Raw genomic sequence first — 22,500 nt, forward strand, 5'->3', positions numbered from 1 at the left:
TGACTACAAGTCGACTAATCCTACCAAGTTTTTCATTTGCATAACATCCATTCATTAGAAATGGCACTGTTATCCTTAGGCCTGTACGCGTGCCCATCATCCAGGGAAGAGCATCTTGTGCCTTGCACTACCAGTGGCGGACGAGGAACAGTGTGCCTTTGGGCCTTATTTGCTAGTGTGGTGTACTGAATTGGCAAGCAGCTCTTGCGGCTCGGAGGGTCAATGTGTTGGGCAGGAATCACATTTTGGGAACTCTTTTTGACTTCTCCCCATCATTGACCACTAATCGTTTGCAGATGATCAAGCCTTGTGAATGTTGACCTCATACTCCATGGGTTTAATACTAATGCTATAGCTATAAAACGGTAGGCCAAAGCCGCATCGCCTCAGAGTAAACGGAGTTGCTCTGATATTCTCCTCAAACCACAAGCGCATAAGGCTGAGGGACTTACATATGTGCTGGGTCCAGTTACAATTTCAACAAAAGCTTGTCAGCTTGTACCAAAAGCTTGTATCTTACTGCAAAAGTTCTGTTGGTCATTAATAATGGAATGGAAGTTCTGTTGGTCATTCATCCTATAATGGAATGGAAGTGCTGTTGGTCATTCATCCTATAATGGAATGGTTCAAGCCTCACTCACTCTGCCCTGACAGCTAATGCAGCCTTAATTCATGGACAGAAAAAAAGGAAACCCTGTGAAAGTCCTAATGTTCGCAAGTTCACTCCGTATATTCTCTACAGCTGAAGACAAACGGCAAATTATGTGTTTTATTTTGATTCATTAAGAACGACAAAAGTGTATTGCGGAGGATGTGTAAGAACGACTGCTCCGCTAAGGAGTCAAATTTAGGCCTGCGTCTCGGGGCTGAGGCCTGACAGCCACAGCAACCCAACTGACTTCCTGTCTCTAACAATCCCTTTTCAAAACCAAGTGGTAACTTTGAGAAAAAGCTAAGAAGAACGCCTTCCGTAATGGTTTGATGGCTAAAATGGGCAATTTGGTGCCATGGACGTTCTGATATGCCAACTAAGGTGCCGTCGCTCGGCACTCGGTTCCTGCCTTGCGGTGCCCTCTGGTGCCCTGCTGGCGTGTGGCAGAGGGGCCTGCTTACCTGCCACCCTCTCGTCGGACTCCCGGTTGCCGTCATCGGAGTAGCGGGCAAAGTCCAGCGAGTCCAAGGTGCTGATGCTTCCGGCGCGATCTGGAAATGGAAGGAGGACATCTCAGTACTATTGGTGTGCTAGTATGGCTTTTCCTGGGACGAGCTCAGAAACACACACACACACACACACACACACACACACAGACACACACACACACACAGACACACACACACAGACACACACACACACACACACACTTCGATATGCGATATGTACGTCAGCACAAAAAAACACCCGCACACACGAAAATGAAACCATTCAAACACTCTTAAACACACACACACACACACCCAAGATGCTGATCACACATTGCTGTGTAGAGATACACAGCAGACACCTCCAGACCTTTCCATCAGCTGGCGTGACAGGATGGGCCGGCCGGTTGCAGGCGGTTGCGGGCGGTGGATATTTTGGGGCTGGCTGATAAAGGAGGAGAGTGTTGCTGATGCAGTGTGTGCTGCAGGGCCGTCCGGTTGTCACCCCGCAGGGCTGAGGTCTACTGGCAGGACCACGGACACACAGCGCAAACACTCTTCCATCTGTCTCTTCAGCAGGGTGTGTATGAGTGTGTGAGTGTGTGCGCGTGCGTGTGACTATGTGAGTGTGTGTGTGTGTGTGTGTGTGTGTGACTATGTGAGTGTGTGTGTGCGTGCGTGTGACTATGTGAGTGTGTGTGTGTGTGTGAGTGTGCGTGCGTGTGACTATGTGAGTGTGTGTGTGTGTGTGTGTGTGTGTGTGTGTGAGTGTGCGTGCGTGTGTCTATGTGTGTGTGTGTCCTCGGTCACAAGCTGAGCACAAGGCTTACTCAATCAACCAAACAAGAGATACAGATATAGCAGCTCATGAAGGCCTAGCTGCTGCACATTCAAAAGTCCTAATGCTTCTGTTATGCTGTTCAAAAGTCCTAATATTTCACTTATGCTGTTCAAAAGTCCTAATGCTTCGGTTATGCTGTTCAAAAGTCCTAATGCTTCTGTTATGCTGTTCAAAAGTCCTAATATTTCACTTATGTTGTTCAAAAGCCCTAATGCTTCTGTTATGCTGTTCAAAAGTCCTAATATTTCACTTATGCTGTTCAAAAGTCCTAATGCTTCGGTTATGCTGTTCAAAAGTCCTAATGCTTCTGTTATGCTGTTCAAAAGTCCTAATGCTTCAGTTCTAACAGCTCATTTCATTCTCTCAGTTGTGGTGCACTAGAGACACATTAAGGAGACCAACTGGGCAGGACAGGGCAGTGCTTTGGTCTTCTTTTGAGCAAAGTATCATTTGAGAATGCCCTTCCAACAAATTCCAACAAAAGCTTTGGGCTCCCATTTTTGGGGCTAGTGTAATTGTGAGAATAGCCCAGTTAACAGATAGCCTAGTTAGTTAGTGTTGCATTGCCCCCGCCCCCTTGCTTTCTTCTGCTCACAGCCCAACAAAAGAGCCAGAGATTCCTGCGTAATGAACATGGATCACATGATGAGGGCTGAGCCGAGGAGAGCAGCGGAGAGGAGAGCAGCGGAGAGGAGAGGCCACACAACACTCCCCCCCCCCTTGCCGGACCAGAAACAGCCCAGCCCGACCGGACCTCTCCCCCTCCCCCTTGCCGGAGCAGGAGCAGAAACAGCCCAGCCTGACCGGACCTCTCCCCCTCCCCCTTGCCGGAGCAGGAGCAGAAACAGCCCAGCCCGACCGGACCTCGACCCCTCCCGGACCTCGACCCATCCTGGACCCCATCCTGGACTGATACAGTGGCCGCCGGGCCGGCGAGCTCTGAGGCAGGTCGGGTCGGCTGCTGTCTCTGAACGCACAGTCAGCCATGGAAATGTGACCCTCTCGTCTCAATGGCAACGGGCAGGCTTACCCTTTCAAGTGTCGTGTGACAGTGGCACCTCTCAGCCAATGGGAGCTGGAGAGGTTGGGGGGGGGGGGGTGCTGCTTTTGATGTAAGGTGACCAGGGTGTCGGTCTGCGGTGCTGGGTCACCAAGGGAGAGTGTATGGACGGCACCGGAGTTGACCTCCCACACAGCCAGAAAGCTCTTTTCTCTGTGCTGGTGTGAGCCTTCTCTTTTCTCTGTGCTGGTGTGAGCCTTCTGTTTTCTCTGTGCTGGTGTGAGCCTTCTGTTTTCTCTGTGCTGGCGTGAGCCTTCTCTTTTCTCTCTTTTCTCTGTGCTGGCGTGAGCCTTCTCTTTTCTCTCTTTTCTCTGTGCTGGCGTGAGCCTTCTCTTTTCTCTGTGCTGGCGTGAGCCTTCTCTTTTCTCTGTGCTGGCGTGAGCCTTCTGTTTTCTCTGTGCATGAGCTGCATGGGGAGGCTTGGTAGTCTGCACAGCACAGGCTCAGCTCAATAGACTTCTTGTCAAACAGGTGGACAGGGACACATTTGGACTTTTCACCTCTTAGCCTACTTTCTTTTGATGGGGTTTCTCATGGCAGATCCGCTGCCAGGGGGAGAAAAAAACCTTCATAAATCAGTATATAACAGATCAGAGGATCAGGACCAGCATCCAAACTGACCAGGCCTGTTCTGTTGTGCCCTCAACATCCAATGGTTAAACTAAGGAGGACAGAGAGGGTGTCACATTATGTGTGTTACATGATAATAGGCTGCGCTAAAAAAGACTATTATTCCAGTCTGATTTGAGGCTCGCCCCATACTAATGGTACTTAGTGTAGCTGGGTTACTAGAAGAAACCAAAAACATCATGTTGTTGTATTTCTATAATGTTTTTAACCAGGCAATGAAGCTCTGATAAGAACACCATGATAACATGCTTATAAAGCATGACTTGTCAGCATGTGACTGAGCCTAAGGCTGTCGTAGCTTACAGCAAAATCTGGACTACTCTGTTGAGGAGGGTTTTAGACAGCCGGCCCACGTTAAAACATTTCAGGAATTTGTGGAGGATATTCCAAGAAGCTCTGATAGTGGTGTGACTGAACAACAGCTACTCTACAAGGTCACACAAACAGACACAACCATTCAAACTAAAGTCCTGTGGTCTTCCTGTTCACTACAGAACAGCCACAACGCAGAGTGAATTAACTTTACTACAACAGAATTATGTTGAGAAATGAATGTCGTGATTGTTCTGCTGTACATCGCCGACCCCAGAGGACCATCCTGTGATTACAAGCCCACCAGATTACTGTGCACAGAATACAAGCAACAGTAGGATCACTAAAGACTTACCACCCTCAGAGGTCCAGTCCCTGTCAGACCAAATCAAATCATACAAACTCAGGGCTGCAAGCACTTCTCCTTCCAAGGTTAATGCCAGTAGATAGCACAATATCGAGACATTATCCTAAATGCACACAATTCCAATCAAAAGTTCTAGAATCTAGAAGCTGTTCTGGTCAAATTCTACAAGCACTCACGGCATCATGATGTAGGCCTAGTCCTCCTGTCTTTTAATAAAGCACTCACGGCATCATGATGTAGGCCTAGTCCTTACTGTCTTTTAATAAAGCACTCACGGCATCATGATGTAGGCCTAGTCCTTACTGTCTTTTTATAAAGTGTCACCGTAGAACCTTATGTGACACTTTTCACTCCCCGATCCTATCCTCAAACACTAAGCCAGCTCTGCATGTCTGTCAGCCAGCGCTTCCCCTGTTGAGGGGAAGTGATATTGTATATGGGAGACGTTGAGTGAGCAGCTCAGCGTCCTGTTTAAAGGTCAACACAATAGCCTGGAGGAGCCTGCGACCATCTGCTGGACCGACCACCTGCCTGACAGGAGCCTGTTGTGTTGCATCACTCACCATCACAACATGGCTCAGAGAGCCAGAGAGCTATGGGGGCAAAACGTGAGCACACGACCCTCTCTCTAGCAACCTTTCTTTCAGTCTGTCTATCTATCTATCTATCTATCTATCTATCTATCTATCTATCTATTGTTCTTTCTGTCTGTCTCTCTTTCTCTCTATCTATCTCTCTATCTATCTGTCTATCTATCAGTCTATCTATCTATTGTTCTTTCTGTCTGTCTCTCTCTTTCTCTCTATCTATCTTTCTATCTATTGTTCTTTCTGTCTGTCTCTCTCTCTCTTTCTCTCTATCTATCTATCTGTCTATCTATCAGTCTATCTATCTATTGTTCTTTCTGTCTGTCTCTCTCTTTCTCTCTATCTATCTATCTATCTATCTGTCTATCTATCAGTCTATCTATTGTTCTTTCTGTCTGTCTCTCTCTTTCTCTCTATATATCTTTCTATCTATTGTTCTTTCTGTCTGTCTCTCTCTTTCTCTCTATCTATCTTTCTATCTATTGTTCTTTCTGTCTGTCTCTCTCTTTCTCTCTTTCTCTCTATCTATCTATCTGTCTATTGTTCGTTCTGTTTGTCTATCTCTCTCTGTCAGTGTGTCTACTCCTCTCTCTCACTCTCTTTCTGTCAGTCTCTCATGAGCTCATCTCAGTCATCCAACATCAGTGTAAGAGGCCTACTGGCCCTCATAACTATTCAACTCTATGCTTTTCAACTCGATGCTATTCACTCAATTCTAAAGAGCAGGTGCACACACCTGGTGCCCTCCTCCGAACACATCAGAGGCAGAGACAATTAGGCGCGTCCATGAGGACAGACCGCTGGAGAGGGGCCATCTGTAGCAGCAGCACCCCTCACAGCACCACCTCCTCACAGCACCACCCCTCACAGCATCACCTCCTCACAGCATCACCCCCTCACAGCACCATTCCCTCACAGCATCACCTCCTCACAGCACCACCCCCTCACAGCACCACCCCCTCACAGCATCACCTCCTCACAGCACCACCCCTCACAGCACCACCCCTCACAGCAGCACCCCCCCCCCTCACAGCACCACCCCTTACAGCACCACCCCTCACAGCACCACCTCCTCACAGCACCACCACCCCTCACAGCAGCAGATGTGACAAAGGCTGGAGATCGCCACCTTCAATGAGGGCTGATTGCCTGCTACCTTGTCTTGTGTACTGTATTGTTTTTCTGTGTGTGTGTGTACGAAGGACCCCCTCGAAAATCAGATAGCCCATCTCAAGGGTTTTAACCTATTAATGAACTTCATTCATTCAAACCTCATTCATACCTGGACCTGGGTCTGAACACTGTATGTGGCCATGCCAAATGGGCCTAAGTAGAAGGAGATGTCCTATTGTGTGCTATGCTCAGAGAGTGTCATAATTAGTGTGCTCTACAGGTCATGTGCTAGTGGTGGAGTGCCATAATTAGTGTGCTATACACATATATATTTCTAGGGCTCAACAGGTCATGTGTTCATCATTGCTACCTTATCCTCAAAGCTGGACTATAAAAGGAATCATCTGATAGGCCTGCATCTCAGTATTCATTTACCTGGGTTGACCTCACTGAGACACTGCTACTCTGTCAGACCAGCTGTGGTTGTATCCTCAATGCAGCACTGGATTTGAATTTGCCAACTACCTACTTGTAAAATATGACATGAGTCACCTTATTTTTTATCAAGCTTTGAGTAGCCTCACTGGGAAGGACTAGGAAGTGAGACAAGAGCTCCACGATCTGCTGTTCAATGTTTACACTGAAGCCATTCTATTAGTCCTGTCAGCCACCCACATTCAGTTAGCGATGAGAGGAAACACACACACACACACACACACACACACACACACACACACACACAAATAGCACTCCGTATGAAACAATGTCAAATAAATACAGTACAGGGAGGGATTACATCCAGCCTGTTTAAAAGTCACGCACCAGGTAATCCACAGCAGACCACATAAAAAAACAAGTCCTTCATCAAAGGTACATAATGTCAGGGAAAACACACCAACACAAAATGACAACAATGTCAGCAAAGTGCACCACCAATAAAAGATGCATCAGTCAATCAGCCAACCAACCCGTAAATCATTCAGGCGAACCCACTGTTGGAGAGTGGCACTGCACACAATGCCCAGAGATCACTCCAAACCCATGCGAAACCAGGGCTAAACCCTGGAGAGAAAAATCAAACGAGCTCCCATGCTAATAAAGATCAGAGGTCAACAATAGGGAAATAAACAGCTGGAAAGATGATTAGCTAGGCCGCTAGAGATTATCCATCGGGTAGATGGTAAAGGAAAGCCACACGGCAAGAATGTCAGAGAAGGAGTCAGTCCTGATTGTTCCCCAAACAGTGCAAACGGTGGTCGAAGAGGGCAATCTAGAATCTGGACACACTACATACCGCGTGCATGGGCAGCATCGTTTTTTCTTCTTTTCCTATCCTGCACCTGTGCTGCTGGGATCAGTGAGGGAAACTCCACAGTGATCATCAGCGAAGGTTATTAAACACAACACACATGTCAATGCATCTAGCCTAACGTAAGTGTACTGTATCTGACTGTACTGGGTTTCAATTAGATTCTGTTTAGGAAAAAAGGCTAACGTTAATGCGTCTTTTCAGGTGACACATAATTAGCTAGCCGGGGCTGTCAAGGCTAGCTAACTGCTTGTTACATGCTAGCAATAGCAGACTAGCATTCCATTTCCACTGGTTACAATGTTGACTGCGACTAGCATATGCAGGTACCGTATCTGAGGCCAGCTAGCTGTACTGATAGCATTACTGCGTTTGATTGTGTGGTTAGCTGTGTCTTTTACGATCAACTTACTGAGCGCTCCAACAGGACCAAGTCCTTGCTCTTTGCAAGCGGGTGGAGTTCCGCTCTGCCTTTCAAAGTTGCCTGGATTCGAAAAGTAATCCCGCAACCGAGGAAGGTCTCTGCCTGCCTCTAGTAGTTCCGTATGTAATTCAAGGGCCGTCAGGATGTATTGATCCCGGAGGAGCTGGGCAGCGATCACATCCACAGGAACCCTAGTCTCTGCGTTGCCTCCTATGGCAGCGGCTGCTGCAGTTGAAACTGAGATGCCTTCCACACTGGGACTGGTTCGGGTGCTAGATAGTAGTAATACCGCTGGCTCACTGTCCGCTTGCGGGGAGAACGGGTTGGTACTCTGGCCTTGTGGTCCATCACTTGGGCTGCGTTCGTCAGCGCCATCCGGTCTCCGCTCCGTTTCCTCCTCAGAATCACTGAGATTAAACGGGTTGACGCTGCCCGCCGCCATTTTTCCACAATACGAATTCAGCTAGCTATATCCACCGTCTTCCAGAACCACGTCCAGAACGGACGGCGAGCTAGCTAGCTAAGCTTTTCCTGATCAATTGAACAGCAAGAACGCGAGAGTTTGCTAGGCTTGATTGACCAAATGTCATTTCAGTACCGCCTCCCTAAAGGAATTGCAGTGCTGGATTGGATGGGAAGTGTCAGACAAAGCATACTGGGCAGGGCAGGTTTGACAGCTGGAACCTGTGCCTACTGCCTACCAACGCGGAACATTCCCCATGCTAATTATTAATCCTACCGTAATACACCAATCCCACCAAACAGGTATTTCCGTGAGCCTTTGTTGAATGTATATTTTGTCATATGGAAGAGCATCCAACGCATTCATCAGTCACGATCCGTCTGTGTTGCCTCAATCTCACTGCCATTTGTCACCTTGCCTAGTGGTACCTTTCCTTTCCTTCATTATGAATAAATAAACATTTCTGTAACCAGGCCTCTGTCTGATATAAAGCAAGTCATAAAACTACATTACCCAAAATGCCATGCCAATTCAGTGCAAAGGTCAGTAAATAAGGAAGTCAGGAAGTCTCTGGCTGAACTGCATTTCTTATTTTAAGCTGATCAGGAAGAGGGTTGCCAAAGTAGTTTCTCATTTAAGTAGCCGTCTTTCAAACAGATTAACCCATTCCATTATCCTTGTGTAGAAGATGTTGGGTAACTACCTACTAGTTTTAGGGTAGTAACGGTAACGATATCACAATTATTTGGCTGTACTGTAAAGTCAGCTAAGTTAACTTCTCTAGCTGTGATTCCCATTCATTATGGCTCTGTTTTGTTAAACGCTTTCATGCTTGAGTGTAAACAAAAGGATTTGATTGAGGTAAGGGGTTATTTCAGCCCGTCTCTAAAGTCAGTAAGTTAAAGCTAATGTTAGCCTGTGCTTCAGCAGTTTTGACTCAGACACATTAATTGTTAGAAGGATAGTCTAAATATAGAAATTTACAATGCATTAATCTTTAGTTTTTTTTGTATAGTTGTATAGCTGTTTTACCCATCTTCCTTATGCATATTACATTTTACTGATTTGCTTTGTGTAGCAATATTGACCTCTCCATTCAGTGATGTTAAAGTTCATGATGTTATGTATTTTAAGAAACCTTGTATCTGTGTTGATTTTCAGCACCAACAGGCTTTTCTATGCAGCCATGAAGGTGGTGACATTCTTTGTTGTGGGACTGCTGGTCCACGTCGTGTTTTTCATCTCTATATTTGACATCTACTTCACGTCTCCCCTGGTGCATGGGATGAGTCCCCAGCATGTCCCCCTGCCCCCTCCGGCCAAGCGGCTCGTCCTGTTTGTGGCAGATGGCCTAAGAGCAGACAGCTTTTACAAGCCCGATGTCAATGGAACCATCAGGGCACCTTTCTTAAGGTACTCAGCTCTTGCCTAATCTTTTGGTCAAGCGAGGCGGTCGACACAAATGTCGCTCCTTGAGTCATGTGGACTGTATTTGCACTGTATTTGAGAATGCATAGTGCAGACTTATTGTGTGAATGCTTATGCGTGTGAATGGTTTTCTAAAGTGGTGATGTGAATTGTGCCGGAATAGTGGCTGGTATTGATCATAATGTCCCCCGTGGCAGGAACATAATTGAAGAAAAGGGCACTTGGGGGATCTCCCACACACACGTGCCAACTGAATCCCGCCCCGGCCATGTAGCCCTGATTGCAGGCTTTTATGAGGACGTCAGTGCTGTAGCCAAAGGTAACGGAGTGGGTGGGATTGTCAGTGTGTATGTTTGTATGTTCTCAACCGAGGCAGATGCATATAATGTTCTTCATTATTTTCTCCATCACCTAACAGGCTGGAAGGAGAACCCAGTGGAGTTTGACTCCGTGTTTAATGAGAGTAAACACGCCTGGTGTTGGGGTAGTCCTGATATTTTGCCAATGTTTGCCAAAGGTATGCTAAATGGACATGCATCTAATTTACCGTAGCCTGCAGCAGAATGGAAGCCATGGCTATCTTCTGAGCTCACTGGGCCTTTGTGTGTCACACCATGTGTAGGTGCCAGTGGTGACCATGTCTACACACATACGTACCCTGCCGAGAGTGAAGACTTTGCCTCCAAGGATGCCTCTAGACTGGACACTTGGGTCTTTGATGAAGTAAAGGTATATGTGAACAGGGCTCCTGTTGTGTTTGTGTATTATTGAACCCCCAAGTGATAAAGTCGTGGGTGATATTAACACTTTAATTAATGATCTTTGTATTTTTAATGTTTCTTATGTGCCTGCATGTGCACTTGTGTGCAAACATATTGAGGACAAAATGCAGATGTGAGGCTCAATGCTTTCTTTTTGTCATGAAATAGGCTTTTTTCAGCTCTGCCAAAGGAAATGAAAGCTTGCTGTCCAGACTGCATGAGGAGAAGAATGTCTTCTTCCTACACCTGCTCGGGATCGACACAAATGGCCATGCCCACAGGCCCATGTCAAGGTGAGTTCAGATGGCTTTTCAAATAGTGTTTTTCGGTATTGAAGTAGTTATGAATATTGGAGAAGACTAATACATCATTTGTTTCCTGTTTACAATGAAGAGAATATTTGGAGAACATTATGCTTGTTGATGACGGGATATCTGAAATTGTGTCACTGATGGAGGACTTCTTTGGAAATGATGGACAAACAGCATATGTATTCACATCTGACCACGGCATGACCAACTGGGGTAAGACATCAACAGCTTCAAAGCTTTTACCTGACCTCACTGTTTACCTCACTATTTACACTGATTACACGTCGCAAAAAGGTACATACTCAAAAGGGTTTAGTCAATTAAAATATGGCCATGATACAGCCCTTGGAATATGGTTAAGCCAACAACGAGAACACCACTTTAACTCAGTTCAGTCTATATTGTAATGTCATGGTGCACTATGAATTATGGGAAACTGTAAGAATTCATGAGTGTCATGGCTTTATAATAACTACAGGCTGGTTGTATTGTATGGATGACTATATAATAACTACAGGCTGGTTGTATTGTATGGATGGCTATATACTGTAATTACTATAGGCTGGTTGTATTGTATGGATGGCTTTATAATAACTACAGGCTGGTTGTATTGTATGGATGGCTATATAATCAGGCTGGTTGTATTGTATGGATGGCTATATAATAACTACAGGCTGGTTGTATTGTATGGATGACTATATAATAACTACAGGCTGGTTGTATTGTATGGATGGCTATATACTGTAATTACTATAGGCTGGTTGTATTGTATGGATGGCTTTATAATAACTACAGGCTGGTTGTATTGTATGGATGTCTATATAATAATGTATGGATGGCTATATAATAACTACAGGCTGGTTGTATTGTATGGATGGCTATATACTGTAATAACTATAGGCTGGTTGTATTGTATGGATGGCTTTATAATAACTACAGGCTGGTTGTATTGTATGGATGACTATATAATCAGGCTGGTTGTATTGTATGGATGGCTATATAATAACTACAGGCTGGTTGTATTGTATGGATGACTATATAATAATGTATGGATGGCTGTGTGTAGGGTCTCATGGTGCAGGCCACGCGTCTGAGACGCTGACCCCTCTGGTGGCGTGGGGTGCCGGGATACAGACGGCGCAAAGGGCCACCACACACCCCTACGAGGACCAGTACCAGCACGGTGGGTTGGGTCAGATCAGTACCAGCACGGTGGGTTGGGTCAGATCAGTACCAGCACGGTGGGTTGGGTCAGATCAGTACCAGCAGGGTGGGTTGGGTCAGACCAGTACCAGCACGGTGGGTTGGGTCAGACCAGTACCAGCACGGTGGGTTGGGTCAGATCAGTACCAGCACGGTGGGTTGGGTCAGATCAGTACCAGCACGGTGGGTTGGGTCAGATCAGTACCAGCAGGGTGGGTTGGGTCAGACCAGTACCAGCACGGTGGGTTGGGTCAGATCAGTACCAGCAGGGTGGGTTGGGTCAGACCAGTACCAGCACGGTGGGTTGGGTCAGACCAGTTCTAGCAGGGTGGGTTGGGTCAGATCAGTACCAGCACGGTGGGTTGGGTCAGACCAGTACCAGCACGGTGGGTTGGGTCAGACCAGTTCTAGCAGGGTGGGTTGGGTCAGACCAGTTCTATCAGGGTGGGTTGGGTCAGGATGCTGTTCAAACAGAGGATAGAAGTGCTTGAAATTTGATCATTTTATTTTATTCATTTGGTTTCTTTACAATTTGACTGCCATAATTGATGCTGTTTCATTGTATCTTTTTCATGCTAGAATGGAAACTTGACACGTTAAGAAGAGTGGATGTCAATCAGGTAGGATCTGGTTTAACTCATTCATGCCTGTCTCTCCTTGGTACACTATAATGAAACTGCATACGCCACAATGATGTGTATGTTTTGATCCCTTGGAGTTTACATGGACTTGGTTTGTTATTTTCATAGGCAGATATAGCCCCCCTAATGTCATCACTCATCGGAGTCCCCATCCCACTCAATTCTGTGGTGAGTGTTTTTCCATTCTGTTTTAAATGTAGACGTAAGTGCATGTCTTTGTAACAGTATGAGAAATATACCCATGCCACTATTGGTGGCTGTGTTAGATCTGCTCTATGGCAATATCCGTTCCACTTTGCAGGGTGTATTGCCGTTAGACTTCCTCAACAACAGTCAGCACTTCAAGGCAGAAAGCATGTATGCAAACTCCATTCAGATACTGGAACAGTTCAAGGTATATACAGTATAGCTTTTAATACTGAAGAAGAATATGATAATGACATTGTCATATATAAGAATATGATAAGTGCCATACCCTCTAACATAAATTAACATTAGCATTCATTTTACAGGTCAAGATGACCCAGAAGGAGGAGACCACTCTGCCCTTTCTGTTCACTCCGTTCCCGTAAGCAGATTTATTAAGTAGCCAGAACATGTTTTTAGATGCTGAGTGTAGCATTATAATATTGCACTCTCATAATATTGCACTCTCTCAGATGCTGAGTGTAGCATTATAATATTGCACTCTCTCGGATGCTGAGTGTAGCATTATAATATTGCACTCTCTCGGATGCTGAGTGTAGCATTATAATATTGCACTCTCTCAGATGCTGAGTGTAGCATTATAATATTGCACTCTCTCAGATGCTGAGTGTAGCATTATAATATTGCATTCTCTCGGATGCTGAGTGTAGCATTATAATCAGGGTTCTAAATTAACTTTTTTGATCACCAGCCAATGTGGCTGGTAACTTTCTAAAGTTACTAGCCAATCAGAATTTCTATTAGCCATTTTTTTTCCGGTGAAAATAAGAGAATTATGAGTTTATGAGATGAGTGTCACTGAATGCATTTGGTCATTTCATTAACATTGTTGCCATGAATACCACAAAATATACACAGAAAGTGCAAACACTTCATTTCATGTTTGGGATCTCATCTATTTCTCTGTCGATATCCTCATCCCCTGCTTCATTCCTTTTCTCGCCCCATAAGTCTGTCCCAACCACTGCGGCATTTAGTTTAATCTTAACTTAATAAAAAGGAGATATCAATTATCATCAGCTAGAACCTGCCACTCGTTTTCTCTCCCTCTCCTGCGCACTCAGACACGTTCTCAATTAAATGGAGTAGCATAGGGCCTATGTTCAAGTTGGATCTTTATAGAGAGGACCCGAAAAGTATCATCTTTATGTAACATGCTGTAGGTGCATGTTGACATTGTATACTTTCTTTAACAAGAGTGAAAAACAGTTTGCAGTACAGCAACTATTTATTGGCTAAATGTTGGTCCCTCCTCTGTCTCTTGGTGCCCTACACACAGTGTGTGATGCGTGTGGTGGTGGTGATAACTGATCAGGCAACTTTTTAAAACTGAACATTTTCGCCTAAGATCCTCACGTTCCATCTTCAGTTAACTCCATAGGCAACTAGATGTACCGCAGAGCGGTACAAAATATGACCGCCGCCCAGTCCAGCACATTTTTTCCACAAAAATAAATCACGCTGAAAGGCCTATATGATTCTAACTGTCTCACTAAATTGCATTAGCCACACTCAATTCTCACTGGTATCTGCTAGACAACAACTACCAAAACATGATTAGTTCATAGATTTCACATGTAAAAATTCATTTTATACAACCCCACCCCCATCTTGCCTGTTCTTGAATTGTGTGCGTGTACATGTTTATGTTTATGTGTGTGGGTGTGTGTGTGTGTGCGTGTGTGTGCGTGCATGTGTGTTTGCCTGCGTATGTGTGTTTGTGCATGTGCATGCATGCGTACATATGTCTACTGTGTGAGTATGTGTCATACGTATGATTACTGTGAATGTATGTGTGTGCGTGTGTATCTGTTTATGCACATGTGTGCACATGGAATGGGTTAACATGACCCCTGGAGGCAAACATACAGAAAAAATTGGTCATCCTAGGCCCTACGGTTCTCAAGATATTCACAGAAAACTGTGTCTGCCCTACCCTCCTTTCGGGGGGTCCAGTACAGCGGGGGGGCTACAGATCAAAACGAAAAATGATGGTTCCATGCTGTCCATGTGGGGTTACATGCCCACCAAGTTTCATGTACCCCGGTCTTTCAGTGTCCCGGGAATCCTTGTTGGTGTACGGTCACTAAATGTACACATAAATTATTTTATTGTAAGGCCCCCCATGAACGAAAGTTCACAAAACTTGGCATGCATTCGGAGGGTGTCATAATGATCCTACACTTTTAATTTCATGCAGTTTTGACCATGTCAGCCAGAGATATTGTGATGAAAACACCTAATTTTTTGCTTTTTAATTTTTAACTAGGTGGCACTATACATGAAATAAGTGGTAATGGGATGGGTTGACATGTCCCCTTAAGACCAACATACAAAAAAAAGGTGGACCTCCTAGGCCCTACGGTTCTCGAGATATTCACAGAAAACTGTCTCCGGCCACCTACAGGCCAGTTGGTGTATAGTAACATAAATTCATTTATTGTGTGGCCCCCCATGAACGGAATTCCACGAAACTTGGCGTGCATTCAGAGGGTGTCATAATGATCCTACACTTCCAATTTCGTGCAGTTTTGACTATGTTAGGTCACAGATACCTGTGATTACAACACCTCATTTTTACTTTTTTTGTGTTTAACTAGGTGGCGCTATACATGAAATGAGTGGTTATGGAATGGGTTGACATGGCCCCTTGAGATCAACATACAAAAAAAAATGGTCCTCCTAAACCTTACGGTTCTCGAGATATTCACAGAAAACTGTGTCTGCCCTACCCTCCTTTCGGGGGGTGCAGTCCAGCGGGGGGGGGGCTACAGATCAAAACGAAAAACGATGGTTCCATGCTATCCATATGGGGTTACATGCCCACCAAGTTTCGTCAACCCCGGTCTTTCAGTGTCCCGGGAATCATTGACGGAAATTTGGACATGCGAAAAAGAAAGAAAAAAAATGAAATCTGACTAAACCTATATGACCGCCGCTTCGCTGCGCGGCGGTCATAATAAAATAAACGATCTAGCTGCTTCAGGTTTTGCGGCCTCCGTTACATGACATCAGCCCCCCACAAAGGAAATAGGTAAACACAATGCGTTAATTGCGTTAATATTTCGTAATGCATTATGTATTTGTGTTATGTACATGTGTTAGGTACTTTTTACTTTACTTTACTGGCTAACTCCCTCCTCTTTCAGTCTATGCTCCCTGCTCTGGCTCCGTTCGTTCTTCTAATTCCTTGTGTTTTCTGGTAGACGCTCCGTTCGTTTCCATGGTCTCTCGCGCTGGTTTCACTGCAAACTGCGTGCAGCCGACGTAGCATTACGGCACAGTGGTCATGGGAAATGTAGGAAGTACTGCCGGTGGATATATGACCAAAAACAGAGCCTTATGTATCATGTATGTAATGCCTCATGTATCACCGGCCAAACTGGCTAGTAAGTTTTTATGAACACCCGCCAAAATCAATTTTAACCCGCATTTGGCGGGTTGGCGGGTGTTAAATTAATTTAGAACCCTGCACTATTGCACTCTCTCCGATGCTGAGTGTAGCATTATAATATTGCGCTCTCTCAGATGCTGAGTGTAGCATTATAATATTGCACTCTCTCTGCTGACTACTGATCCTCAAGCTATTTGTCTAATCCCTGACATGACATTACAAGCTTGAAACACAAGCTTATAAACAGTGATCTGTTGATTAGTAATATTCATTAAAATGTTTTGGTGATCGTGACCATGATCTTTGCAGTTGTATTTAGTTTATTCTGTATATTTGTTGTGTCTCTTTTTTCATGTACGTGTTTGTGTTTCAAAGACTTCGCTTCATTTGTTCTGCTTTACTTGCAGGCATTTGACTGAGTCGAAACAGCAGGACTTTTTGCGTCATGCAAAATCACTGATTCACAGAGGCCTGTACGATGAAGCGGTAGGTTCTGCAGGGAGTGGACAGTGTCCTTTCATCATCTAAAAGATACTCATCCTCCAACTTTTGCAATGAATATTAACTCCGCCAAACAACGTGACCTTTATGAGTGTAAATGATGTGTGAAAAAATGCTGTGTGGTTAGTGACCACTGACATTTGTGCATAGTGACACCTATCTGCATAACCACCTCTCTCTCTTTCTTTTTCTTCCTGTCTTTCTTTCTCTCTTGCTCTCTCTTTCTCTTCCTTTCTTTCTTTCTCTCAGATACTGGTATGTATGCAGATGATCACTCAGGCCATGGAGGGCTTGTCCTACTACCACACGTATGACCGCTTCTTCCTGGGCTGCAGCGTGGTGCTCGGCTTTGTGGGCTGGACCTCGTATGTGGTGCTGGTCATCCTGAAGACTCACGCCAGCCTACGCAAACCCCCCGGCAACAGAGACCTGGTTAGAGACCCTTCCACCAGATAGACGCACGCACGCACGCACGCACGCACCATAGGTGCTAACCTGTTAGCAACTTATTTGGTTAAAGTCAGCTCAATACCTGCACATGTTGCATGATCGCCTTAATTCATGCGTGATAACTGGGCCTTTTGACAGACTTTGCACTTGTCACTTCGCACAGTGAGCACCATTCAAATGAATGCACATGTCTGCTTTTGTGGTTCACGCACTGGGTGAGAAGAAACTAAGAAGTGTTAAAGGAGAATTCCGGTGTGATATTGACCTAAAGTGTGTTGAAACATGATACCGAGTGTGAACGTATGTCTCATAGCCCATCTCGGCTTGTCCCCTGCACTCCAAAATCTGGCGCTAGTTAGCCGATGCTACCAACAGCTTTTTCAATGGTGGTGCTTCGGCATCGGGCTAGCCATGCAAATAAATCACTGTTTTACACCATTTACGAGGCTCAATGTATCTCCACACTTCATTGGTAGACTACCGAAGGCCCTGACATTTAAAACGATACATTGAGAACTTTGAAAAAGCACTGGTAGTTTACTTACAAGACGATTTATACAGACAGTATCTTCACAAAGTTTAGCGTTTGCAGCCATCTTGAATTTAGTCACGATAAGTCGAGCAACGAGTAAGAATGGATTCCAGTTGTTGCTACTGGAAGAAACTGGAATCCATGCATTTCCACTGAATTATTTTTGGAATCTGATCCCTTATCATACGTGTTCATTCTTACTCGTTGCTCGACTTATCGTGACTAAATTCAAGATGGCTGCAAACGCTAAACTTTGTGAAGATACTGTCTGTATAAATCGTCTTGTAAGTAAACTACCAGTGCTTTTTCAAAGTTCTCAATGTATCGTTTTAAATGTCAGGGCCTTCGGTAGTCTACCAATGAAGTGTGGAGATACATTGAGCCTCGTAAATGGTGTAAAACAGTGATTTATTTGCATGGCTAGCCCGATGCCGAAGCACCACCATTGAAAAAGCTGTTGGTAGCATCGGCTAACTAGCGCCAGATTTTGGAGTGCAGGGGACAAGCCGAGATGGGCTATGAGACATACGTTCACACTCGGTATCATGTTTCAACACACTTTAGGTCAATATCACACCGGAATTCTCCTTTAACTAAAGTGTTAAAGATACCTTATTATAAGTGATTTCCCACTCGTAGCGCAGTCATTCTCACATCCCTTCAAAAACAGGATGGACCAAACCAGACATGTGAAAATGCAAATTACTGTTACTGTTGCCATCATTATTATTACTACAACACTGAACACCTTGTCGGTCCAGGATCACTTTTGTAAAGTTTGAGATGTTGTATATATCTCACATATCCATTATTTGGTTGGTTAATGGTCATTTGTTTCTACCAAATGCGCACGCCCTACCCCCAAAAAGCATTTATATGTTTGGTCAAGTGGTCAAACTATAACATTGCACTAAAGCTCTAAGTTGCTGTTAATCAAGCCTAAGCCGTTGTCCTCCTTTCTGCCTACACTTAGCCTTATTCTACACCTACACTACACTTAGCCTTATTCTACACCTACACTACACTTAGCCTTATTCTACACCTACACTACACTTAGCCTTATTCTACACCTACACTACACTTAGTCTTATTCTACACCTACACTACACTTAGCCTTATTCTACACCTACACTACACTTAGCCTTATTCTACACCTACACTACACTTAGTCTTATTCTACACCTACACTACACTTAGCCTTAGCCTTATTCTACACCTACACTACACTTAGTCTTATTCTACACCTACACTACACTTAGCCTTATTCTACACCTACACTACACTTAGCCTTATTCTACACCTACACTACACTTAGTCTTATTCTACACCTACACTACACTTAGCCTTAGCCTTATTCTACACCTACACTACACTTAGTCTTATTCTACACCTACACTACACTTAGCATTATTCTGCACCTACACTACACTTTGCCTTATTCTACACCTACACTACACTTAGCCTTATTCTACACCTACACTTAGTCTTATTCTACACCTACACTACACTTAGCCTTATTCTACACCTACACTTAGTCTTATTCCACACCTACACTACACTTAGTCTTATTCTACACCTACACTACACTTAGCCTTATTCTACACCTACACTTAGTCTTATTCTACACCTACACTACACTTAGTCTTATTCTACACCTACACTACACTTAGCATTATTCTGCACCTACACTACACTTTGCCTTATTCTACACCTACACTACACTTAGCCTTATTCTACACCTACACTTAGTCTTATTCTACACCTACACTACACTTAGCCTTATTCTACACCTACACTTAGTCTTATTCCACACCTACACTACACTTAGTCTTATTCTACACCTACACTACACTTAGCCTTATTCTACACCTACACTTAGTCTTATTCTACACCTACACTACACTTAGTCTTATTCTACACCTACACTACACTTAGCCTTATTCTACACCTACACTTAGTCTTATTCTACACCTACACTACACTTAGTCTTATTCTACACTACACTTAGCCTTATTCTACACCTACACTTAGTCTTATTCTACACCTACACTTTCAAAGTCAAAGTCAAAGTCAGCTTTATTGTCAATTTCTTCACATGTTCCAGACATACAAAGAGATCGAAATTACGTTTCTCACTATCCCACGGTGGAGACAAGACATATTTTAACAATTTTAAGTCCACAGACAAACATAACATTCAAGTAAACAAAAAAGTAAGTAAATAAGTAAATAAGAGGGCACATATAATGAAAAAATAAGAGCAGCAAAATTTGGTTGAAATTGTGCATAGACAGTCAATAAAATAAAATACTAGTGCAAAGTCAGGCCAATAAGAGGCTGAGGTAGTTCTGTTTGACCTAAGTAAGAAATAAAGTGGCATAGTGGTGCAAGTTATGTAAGAGCAGCAGAAGTGTTGTGTTTCCAGGACAACAACAACAAGTTGCAAAGTGTACAAGTGTGCAAGTGGAGTGGTGCAGGCGGCCATTTGTGGGTCCAATGTCCAGGATGTTATGTAGCTGAGGGTGGAGGGGGGAGAGGAGGGAGAGAGTTCAGCATCCTAACAGCTTGGTGTATGAAGCTGTTGGTGAGTCTGGTAGTGCGGGAGCGCAGGCTTCTGTACCTCTTCCCAGAGGGCAGTAGATCAAACAGATTGTGAGCGGGGTGACTTGCATCACTCACAATTTTGGTCGCCTTGCGGGTGAGGTGGGTGGTGTAAATGTCCTTCAGGGAGGGGAGTGAAGCACCAATAATCCTTCCAGCTGTGTTCACTATGCGCTGCAGGGCTTTCCTGTTGTATTCAGTGCAGCTTCCGCCCCACACAGCGATACTACTACACTACACTTAGCCTTATTCTACACCTACACTTAGTCTTATTCCACACCTACACTACACTTAGTCTTATTCTACACCTACACTACACTTAGCCTTATTCTACACCTACACTTAGTCTTATTCTACACCTACACTACACTTAGCCTTATTCTACACCTACACTTAGTCTTATTCCACACCTACACTACACTTAGTCTTATTCTACACCTACACTACACTTAGCCTTATTCTACACCTACACTTAGTCTTATTCTACACCTACACTACACCTAGTCTTATTCTACACCTACACTACACTTAGTCTTATTCTACACCTACACTACACTTAGTCTTATTCTACACCTACACTTAGTCTTATTCTACACCTACACTACACTTAGTCTTATTCTACACCTACACTACACTTAGCCTTATTCTACACTACACTTAGTCTTATTCTACACTACACTTAGCCTTATTCTACACCTACACTTAGCCTTATTCTACACTACACTACACTTAGCCTTATTCTACACCTACACTACACTTAGTCTTATTCTACACCTACACTACACTTAGCCTTATTCTACACTTAGTCTTATTCTACACCTACACTACACTTAGCCTTATTCTACACCTACACTTAGTCTTATTCTACACCTACACTACACTTAGTCTTATTCTACACCTAAACTACACTTAGTCTTATTCTACACCTACACTACACTTAGCCTTATTCTACTCTACACTTAGTCTTATTCTACACCTACACTTAGTCTTATTCTACACCTACACTACACTTAGCCTTATTCTACACCTACACTACACTTAGTCTTATTCTACACCTACACTTAGTCTTATTCTACACCTACACTTAGCCTTATTCTACACCTACACTACACTTAGTCTTATTCTACACCTACACTTAGCCTTATTCTACACCTACACTACACTTAGTCTTATTCTACACCTACACTTAGTCTTATTCTACACCTACACTACACTTAGCCTTATTCTACACCTACAGCTACACTTATTCCACACCTACACTACACTTAGTCTTATTCTACACCTACACTTAGTCTTATTCTACACCTACACTACACTTAGCCTTATTCTACACCTACACTACACTTAGTCTTATTCTGCACCTACACTACACTTAGACTTATTCTACACTTACACTACACTTAGACTTATTCTACTTCTACACTACACTTAGTCTTATTCTACACCTACACTTAGTCTTATTCTACACCTACACTACACTTAGCCTTATTCTACACCTACACCTACACTTAGTCTTATTCCACACCTACACTACACTTAGTCTTATTCTACACCTACACTTAGACTTATTCTACACTTACACTACACTTAGACTTATTCTACACTTACACTACACTTAGTCTTATTCTACACCTACACTTAGCCTTATTCTACACCTACACTACACTTAGCCTTATTCTACACCTACACTTAGTCTTATTCTACACCTACACTTAGCCTTATTCTACACCTACACTTAGTCTTATTCTACACCTACACTTAGTCTTATTCTATACCTACACTACACTTAGCCTTATTCTACACCTACACTTAGCCTTATTCTACTACTACACTACACTTAGTCTTATTCTACACCTACACTTAGTCTTATTCTACACCTACACTACACTTAGCCTTATTCTACACCTACACCTACATTTAGTCTTATTCCACACCTACACTACACTTAGTCTTATTCTGCACCTACACTACACTTAGACTTATTCTACACCTACACTACACTTAGTCTTATTCTACACCTACACTTAGCCTTATTCTACACCTACACTACACTTAGCCTTATTCTACACCTACACTTAGTCTTATTCTACACCTACACTTAGTCTTATTCTACACCTACACTTAGCCTTATTCTACACCTACACTTAGTCTTATTCTACACCTACACTTAGTCTTATTCCACACCTACACTACACTTAGTCTTATTCTGCACCTACACTACACTT

At 43.8% G+C, this 22,500-nt stretch overlaps 2 protein-coding genes across 4 annotated transcripts in view; one reads left to right on the forward strand and one right to left on the reverse strand.

The window, feature by feature from the left end:
• The window catches only part of relch (RAB11 binding and LisH domain, coiled-coil and HEAT repeat containing), a gene marked incomplete in the record, with an annotated part of 53,255 nt that extends 45,018 nt beyond the window's left edge, over positions 1 to 8,237 (reverse strand). The window contains 3 exon segments of the mRNA XM_076290129.1: positions 1,114 to 1,203; positions 7,345 to 7,398; positions 7,772 to 8,237. Coding sequence (XP_076146244.1) covers positions 1,114 to 1,203; positions 7,345 to 7,398; positions 7,772 to 8,225 — 598 coding nt within the window.
• Positions 7,436 to 22,500, forward strand: part of pign (phosphatidylinositol glycan anchor biosynthesis, class N) — a 29,931-nt gene continuing 14,866 nt past the window's right edge. Inside the window, exons 1-14 of one of the 3 annotated variants that reach the window (XM_076290133.1) lie at positions 7,436 to 7,481; positions 9,408 to 9,659; positions 9,872 to 9,993; positions 10,093 to 10,191; positions 10,297 to 10,403; positions 10,604 to 10,728; positions 10,829 to 10,959; positions 11,813 to 11,929; positions 12,529 to 12,569; positions 12,699 to 12,758; positions 12,892 to 12,984; positions 13,103 to 13,158; positions 16,599 to 16,677; positions 16,942 to 17,124. In XM_076290133.1, coding sequence (XP_076146248.1) covers positions 9,433 to 9,659; positions 9,872 to 9,993; positions 10,093 to 10,191; positions 10,297 to 10,403; positions 10,604 to 10,728; positions 10,829 to 10,959; positions 11,813 to 11,929; positions 12,529 to 12,569; positions 12,699 to 12,758; positions 12,892 to 12,984; positions 13,103 to 13,158; positions 16,599 to 16,677; positions 16,942 to 17,124 — 1,440 coding nt within the window. In that variant the 5' untranslated portion in view covers positions 7,436 to 7,481; positions 9,408 to 9,432. Of the gene's footprint in view, positions 7,482 to 8,237; positions 8,549 to 8,770; positions 9,108 to 9,407; positions 9,660 to 9,871; positions 9,994 to 10,092; positions 10,192 to 10,296; positions 10,404 to 10,603; positions 10,729 to 10,828; positions 10,960 to 11,812; positions 11,930 to 12,528; positions 12,570 to 12,698; positions 12,759 to 12,891; positions 12,985 to 13,102; positions 13,159 to 16,598; positions 16,678 to 16,941; positions 17,125 to 22,500 lie in introns of those variants that run through there. The other 2 variants (XM_076290132.1, XM_076290131.1) reach the window with 2 other exon arrangements.

The sequence above is a fragment of the Alosa pseudoharengus genome, unplaced genomic scaffold (assembly GCF_046254945.1).
Source record: "Alosa pseudoharengus isolate Yale_2024_CS ecotype anadromous, Long Island Sound unplaced genomic scaffold, YU_APseudo_1.1 YU_APseudo_1.1_scf_18, whole genome shotgun sequence".
NCBI lineage: Eukaryota > Metazoa > Chordata > Actinopteri > Clupeiformes > Clupeidae > Alosa > Alosa pseudoharengus.